This window comes from Alligator sinensis, unplaced genomic scaffold, assembly GCF_000455745.1.
Source record: "Alligator sinensis unplaced genomic scaffold, ASM45574v1 scaffold1588_1, whole genome shotgun sequence".
Taxonomy (NCBI): Eukaryota; Metazoa; Chordata; order Crocodylia; family Alligatoridae; genus Alligator; species Alligator sinensis.
This window is the reverse complement of record NW_005843091.1, coordinates 337,235-344,892: the sequence shown is the minus strand read 5'-3', so window position 1 is coordinate 344,892 and position 7,658 is coordinate 337,235. Positions and strand designations below refer to the sequence as shown.

The window sequence follows — 7,658 nt, the reverse complement described above, 5'->3', positions numbered from 1 at the left end:
GTGGATCGCCTTCTCAGTGCCACTTCTGAAATGCTTTTTTTGAGGCCTAATGTGTTTTCAACTTCTAACTCAACATCACTTCTTACCATCTGAAATAGAGTACAACATAACATACTGTACTTCAAAGTAGGTTAAGTAAAACACTAAACCACTGTTAATTAAGCAGAACAGATCAGAACTGAACAACAAGTTACAATGTAAGCAAGTATAAAATTTGACTTGGGAAGATCTTCCCCATGTCAGAGTAGTTTAAAAAATAAACACTTTTGAGGAGTAAGCTACCAGCCCCGACAACCCGGCCCCGTGGCTGTCTCCACAGGGAGCTCAGCCACCCCCGCACCACCGGCGCCTGCTGCAGCCCCGCAGTACCCCTGGCCTCGGGCACTGCCCGCCCCCACCTGGGGCTCAGTGACCAGGACCACCCTCGCGGGAAACGGCACACCAATGAAGCCTAGAGAAAAGACCCGGGAAGTGAAGTCCCCCAGCCCATAGACTGGCTAAAAAAAACCGAAACAAAAGAAAAAAAAGCCCACAGAAACCACGAACCTATAGCCACAGCAACACCTGCCACAGCGCCGCTAGCAAAAGGCGAGCCTATTCCCGGCGCCGACTTTATAAAGGCGGAGGAAACCCGCCCATGGCTGCTGATTGGTTGATGCCTAATTGGGGGCAGAGCCTCGTTAATCTTTATAAAGGCGATCCCCACAGTTTGGTGCTTATTTGTCCTATTGCGCTGCCGGAGGGAGTACGGTCTTGTCTGGCCCTTTTTCTCCACGTAAGTGTGTTTCTAGGTTTGCTCTTCGTGGCCTGGGGCTGGGCGGGGCCGGGCGGGGTGGTGTGATGCTTATACTCTGTGATGTGCGGGCCAGCCCCTGTCTCCACGGGGCTAGGCAGGCGCAGGGCGCAGCTCAGCTCGGCTCCACCACGTGCTCGCTTGGCGCCGGGCAGGGGCGACGGCGCGGGGAAGCCGAGGCAGGTGGGCCGGGCAGAGGCGCTGACACACACTCTGCAGCAGGCGAAGCTGGAGCCGGGCGTGGAGCCGGGCGGGAGCCTTCCCTCGAGGCGGTGGCAGTGAGTCCTTTCACTGCACGTGCTAAGAGGTGGGGCTGGTCCCGTCGGCGCTCCGGGCATGGGGAGCTGCCACGGCCGGCCGCAGGGGGGGAGGGGAAGGACTCCTTTCCTGGGTGCTGGGCGCTGGTGCTGCCTGTAGTGTTGGGGGCTAGTGTGCTGCAGCCTGGGCTGTAGCATGGGGCGGTGGGTATGCGGCTGCATCTGAGGCCGGGTTCTGGGTGCAGCCACTTCACTGGTTAAGTGGGGCCTGTGCTGGCCCCCAGCCTGCAGGGCAAGTGAAACAATAGGGCCTGGGCTGGCCTGGGCTGGAGCCTTGGGAATGGCCAGGCTGCTTGGATCTTTGTGGGGCTGGAGTTAGTGGCCTGGGCTATCAACCTGTAGGTGTGGACTGGGGCCCTGGTGTGATTGAGGTCAGGTGGGAGGGAACAGCTGGCAGCTGGGGGTGAAACCCTGCCTGGATTGAGCTCTGTTTCTAGCTGGATGGGGCTGGGATGGAGCTAATTGGCTGCAGGTGATGGCTGGGGCCCTGCCTCTGCTTCACTGAGCCATGTTAGGGGAGGGGATCTAGAAGGGTTCCTTCCTGCAGTGTACCTTTCAGGGGTGGGATGGGCTGGAGATGGCAAAGCACTGTAATCATTTTTACTGCAAGTCAGTGTGAGAGGTTTGGTTGCATTCATGTGAATGGCTGTAATTCCTCTCTTTGTATGATGAATCTAATTATAAAGAAGGGTCGGGCTGAGTGCTTGAAGGTGTCTCCTGCTTCTGGCTGGGTTGGGGTTTGTGTATCATGGGCAGGCTTCAGTATGTAGAAAATGGACTGTGTGGGACTTTTTTTTTGGGGGGAGGCCTGGCCTCTACCATGTATGGGGCTTTGCTTCCTCTGAAGCCAGTTAGAAGATTATGTGCCTTGACCTCTAGAAGGCTTTGGGGGCACCTGGTTTAATCTTCCTGCAATGGGATGTATGTGTGCTGATCGTTTTGAGGTGTTTTGAAGAAGGGTGTGGGTTGGAGGTGTTTCCTGTCTGGGCCTGGGTTGGGGCTTGTCATGCAGTGGCTTGTGTGCAGAAGATGCACTGTATGTGACTTTCATTGGGGGAGGCCAGGCCTCTTTGCCATGTACCATGGCTAGGTGACCCAGCTGTTTCAGAGGCCAGGTTGATGCTGTGTACCTACACCTCTACAAGAGGTTGTTTCTAGAAGCCTGGGTTTTGGCTTCTGGTCACTGGGGTAGGTGTGTGGATGGTTTTGGGGTGCTTCCCAGAAGGCTTTGTCTGGAGGCCTCAAGGTATATCTAGCCTGGGGATGGGTTGGGGCTTTTGCGTCTCAGAAGTTTGTGTGCACAAGATGCACCGTTTGGGACTTTGTTTAATTGGAGGAAGCAAGGCCTCTTTGGCATGTATGGGGGCTTGGTGACTCTGCTTCATCTAAGGCCAGTTGGATGCTTATTTGCTTTGGGTTTGGGGGCACCTGGTTTTTAGCTTCTTGGGATGGGGTGTACTTGTGCTGATCCTTCTGGAGTGCTTTGAAGCAGGGTGGTTGGAGGTGTCTACAGCCTGGGCTGGGGCTTGTCTCACAGATACTTGTGTGTAGAAGATGGACTCTGTAGGACTTCGTTCATTGAGGGAGGCCAGGCCTCTTTGCCATGTACCATGGCTAGATGGCCCTGCTGGTTTGGAGGCCAGGCTGATGCTGTGCGCCCATAGCTCTTCAAGACTGTTTTGGGAAGCCTGGGTTTTGGCTTCTGGTGTGAATAATTTTGGGTGCTTCAAAGATGACTTTGTTTAGGGTTGGGTCTTGCATGTCACATGGGTTGCAGTGTGCAGAAGCTGGATGGTGTGGGACTTTGTTCATTGGTGGAGGGTGGCCTCTGTCATGTACCAGGGCTTGGATGCCCTGCTGGGTCTCGGTCTAGGTTGATGCAGTGCACCTACACCTCTTCAAGAGTTCTTCTGGAAGCCTGGGTTTTGGCTTCCTATGACTAGGATAGCATGGATGGTTTTGGGCTGCTCCAAAGAAGGCTTTGTCTGGGGGTTGGAGGTGTCTCCAGCCTGGGGATAACTTATCTGACTGGTATATTTTTTTCTGTTGATGATATGCTGGTTTGGGTCTCTAATGGACTGAATCAAGTATAATAAAATCAGCAAAATAGAACCTGATGAAATGTAGATTTAGGGGGAAAAATACCTGCATGTTAAGAAGCTTGTAATAAACTCCATTCCTTTTCATCAGTTCATTATGGGTTCCTTGTTCTGTGATGACTCCATCCTCAAATGCAGCTATAACATCTGCATTACGAACTGTAGACAAACGATGAGCTACTATAATAGTGGTGCGTCCTTTTTGTGCCTAGAAAATGCACAAAAAATATTTAATAAAGACTAATGTCTTATAGAAATACCTATACTACATTTGACCTTTCAAGTACAGCTGGTTAATATTGTATGACTGAAAATATTCTTATTAGAAATTTTAAACTTTGTCAAAGATCAACATTTTCCATAAAATCTGAACTTCAACAGAATATTTCTATTTTTTCCAATTTTGAAAATAAGTATCAATTTTATTTGCACAGGATGAAAATGAGCTGCCAGTGTGATGCTGTAGTCAACAGTTTATAGCATACTGGGATGCATTAGCTGATGAATCACCAGGAGGGCTAAGGAAGTGATGCTTCCTCTCTACTTGGTGCTTGTGAGACCCACAGCTGGTGTACTATGTCCAGTCCTGGGCGATGTACTTCAGAAAAGATGAGAACCTTGAAAGGGTCCAGAGAAGGGCTACAAGAAGGGTTAAGGGCTTGGAGGACAAACCTCATGAGGAAAGACTAAGGGATCTGGAACTGTTCAGCCTGGGGAAGAGAAGACCGGGGGCGGGGCGGGGGGACTTGGTGGCCATCTATAAGTATGTAAGGGATGAATATCAGGAGAGAAACTGCTCACTTGGGCACCCCTGGGTAGGACAAAGAGAAATGACCATAAATGGTTAGAGGATGGCTTCAGCTTCGATGCGAGGAAGAACTTCTTTATGGTAAAGGTGACCAGAATCTGGAAGAGACCTCCCAAGGAGATGGTGCACTCCCCAATCTTGAAAGTCTTCTAGAGGAGACTGGACAGACACCTTGGTGGAATCATATGATCTCAGCAGTATTCCTGCCCAGAGCAGGGGGGTTGGACTCTATCTTACAAGGTTCCTTCCAGTCCTTTAATTTCTATTTCTATGATTTCTATTTTCTCTCAAAATGTACTTCAGTTATTTTGCATCTGATTTTGTATTATTAATATTCTTATGAATAACACGGCAAATTCCTTAGCAATAAACTTTGGGATACAATGATTTAAGCTTTTCATAGCCTGGCTAAGTAATCTAAATAATATCCAAATAATAGCAGATAATTCAATTTTAAAATATTTACTTAATGCAATACTTTTCCAGGTTCAGTTGAGAGAGAAATACTTGGCTCTGCTTGTTTAAGGTCAGGCAGAAGGTAGGGCTTGGGGAGTGCCTTAGACAGCAACTGGTTCAGAGTGTCATAGGCTTTTGTACATGACAGCTTACTTTTAGTCAGATGCTATGAAGTAGTACAGCTATTGCCTATGAAAGCTTATACCTTCCTGAACCAATTAGTCTATAGCAGAGGTTGGCAATATATTTGCACAGAGTGCCAAAAACACTGGCAGCCTCAGCTTGTAAAATGTTGGCATTACAGGGGCAGACAGTGCAGTAACTGCAAGGGGCTTGACCTTGTTGTGGTAGTGCAGCCCCAGACCCTTTCCTGCTGTCTGCCCCAAGGTGCATGTGCCAAGCAAAATGCCTTTGCATGGCATACTGTGGTTCCTGTGCTGGGAGTTGCCTACCCCTGGTCTATAGGGTGCTACCCCACCCTGACTTCTGCCTAAATTAACACAAAACAGAACAAATGTAACATTTGGAGTATTCTATAGAGAAAACCATCTAGAGCTGACAACTCAATTATTAATAATATTATCTGACTTTAAAGGTGGAAACGTTCTGTCACACCTAACAAAGTAAAGCTTCCTTTAGCAGTCCTAGAGTGTGTCTTGCACATGCATATTATTGCAACACAATAAACTACGGTACTTACGGTGCCAGAGGTTATTGCTCCTGGATGCACCATTTCAATGTGTGCCTGGGACCGCATTCTGTTGAGCTGGGTCAGAGAGACCCTGCCTGACAGGGGGTTCAGGGGATCAGCCTGCCAGCTCAGGAGTGCTCCAGCCTTGCTCAGTGTGCTGTGTGGGGCTTTGGGTGGGGGGTGGAAAGAGAGGCTGGCTGACTGGGAGAAAGGGTGCTTCAGTGCAGAGCTAGCTAGCTGGCAGGCAGACGCTGCCTTGAAGCACCTGCATGCCCCAGCCAGCCAGGTCAGTGTCTACATGTGTGCTGCCGTGAAAAAAAAACTGCAGCAGCTTTATACTTGTATTTACAAGTACTACCCTGCTGCAGAGTTTATTAGTTTACTCCAGCCTGATAGCCCTGCATGTGTAGACACCAAGATGTTTACTGTGAAACTAATTAGTCTACTCAACAGTAAGCTTCTCATGTAGATGTGACCCTATATATGTAGATAAATTGTTGTGCTGATAACTTCACTTAGACCCAAAAGGAAGGTTTGGTGTAGGTTTAAGACTTGTGGAAAAATAATCTGCCTAACAACTAATATATTATAAACTAATGTTTTCAAGATACCTTGAAGTTAAAAATAAATCGGCCAGAGTTAAGTTAGGGAACTTAAGCACTGCTCTTACAGAGGGCATTCGTTTTTTCTGCAAGTGCTGGAGCCATAGACCAAGTACAGATTTCCCTTGTTTTATGTTGGTCCTGTATGGGGGAATTCACTCTTATGTGATGCCACTTTTTATACAAAAAATTTGTTATATGCAAGGTAAATTCACTCATGTAATTGGTGTGGTGGAAGCCTGCAGTCAGCTGCTTTCTGCAGTGTATTGTGGGTGTGAGTCCGTAGGTGGAGGAAGAAAAAACTATTGGGGAGCTGAGCCAGGTGGTGGTGCCCAGGCTGGGCTGCAATGCTGCAGCCTGACCTGGTCAGGCCCCGTCAGCATGGCACCCAGCAGCAGTGCCCATGGCTGCTGCTCAGGGCAGCTGGTACCTGTGCTTTTGGAGCTGCAGCTGCCCCAGGAGCAGTGTGACTCCACTTTTGTAAGTGGTAGAAATGGGTCTGGGGGTCAGTATAGTCAAGGTCTTGGAATGTATCCTTATTTGCTACATTCTAAAGTGGGTTCCCTTTATGCAAATTCAAGTTATGCCGTTTTCCAGGAACGCATGTACAGCATAAAGCAAGGGAAATCTGTAGATCTTTGAAGGAACCGGGAAGGAGGATGCTCCATTCTCTAGATGCGGTACAATCTCCACTTTAAGCTTGTGGAGAAACAGATTTACACAGTGGGCTCGATGAGAAAGAGTTGGATAAAAGAGTTCTAGCCACTCTGTGTCCCTCTACCTGTGACTCCTTCTCCCTTCCATATTCTCCAGCTAACTTCTGGGAGGAGTGTAGCAGGGCATTGGGGGGTGCCTGCTCCTTTAAGGGAGCAAGCAGCCTGTGGTGCAGGGGACTAAAGAGAGACTTGCACGACCAGAAGAGGGCTCAGGCTGGAGCTATACAAATCCAGAGCCTGCACCTGTCAGGCAGTCTCTCCCTAGCAGCCATGCAGTGAGGAGCTCCTGACAACAGAGCAGCAGTTGAAGGGACTTAGCTTAATCTAAATACTTCTGCAGGCCTGGGAATGAAGGCAAGTCCCCTGACCAGAAAAAAAAGGGGTTTTATAGGCAAGTAGCCTTTGTTTTATGTTAAACCCCTAGAGGGTTTGAGGTGCCTGCCAGAGGGGCTGCATGTGGGACCAGGGGTCCGAGGGCCCAAGGGGGCTGGGACTAGCAAGCTAGGCTCTCCTTTGCAGCCACAGGGTGAAGAGCTCCAGGCAGCAGGGCTGGTGCATCTCACCTGTGGCACCCCAGGGAGGCTCCAGAAACACACAAGGCTAGCCCAGGGCCAGAAGCAATACTGGCACTAGAGAGGCTAGAAGGTTTGCCTGCTTAGAGGGGCAGGAGGCTGCTTCTCCTTTATCCTTACATTATAGCCCAAGCACTCTATTGTTTACCTTGCAGCTATACTGATGGTTTGGGTTGGGACTGGTATGGGTGGCATACAGAGTTCCTAGTAGTGCCTGAGGGGTACATGGTTGCCTTTAGGCCTGCCAGGTGCAGGCTCATGAGTCGAGTGAGTGGTGAGCCCAGACCTGGCAGAGAGTGAGGCCACAGAGCCAGACAGGGGCTGGAGCCTGTTGTCTGAGAGGGGCCTGATGCCAGAGAGGGACACAACTAGATGCGGGGGCAGGGGTATGGTGCCTGAGAGGGGCATGACCAGGAAGTGGCCGGGGGCTGAGGAGATGGGGGCCAGGGGCCCAGTGCCTGAGGGCCAAACCAGAGCTAGTGCCTCAAAGCCAGGTTTGACACAGTGGAAGGCCTAGCCAGAGTAAAGGGACAGAGGCTGAGGAGACCCCAAAGCCCCACAGGAGAGAACACTATTATGGTAATGCCTGCAAGGCATGGGGTGT

General features: G+C 49.9%; 1 protein-coding gene across 1 annotated transcript in view; it reads right to left on the bottom strand.

Moving 5' to 3' along the window:
• The window catches only part of ABCB1 (ATP binding cassette subfamily B member 1), a 69,541-nt gene that overhangs the window by 30,189 nt on the left and 31,694 nt on the right, over window positions 1-7,658 (bottom strand). Inside the window, 2 exon segments of the mRNA XM_025193704.1 lie at window positions 1-89; window positions 3,256-3,417. The exon segment at window positions 1-89 is cut by the window's left edge and continues 1 nt beyond it. Coding sequence (XP_025049489.1) covers window positions 1-89; window positions 3,256-3,417 — 251 coding nt within the window.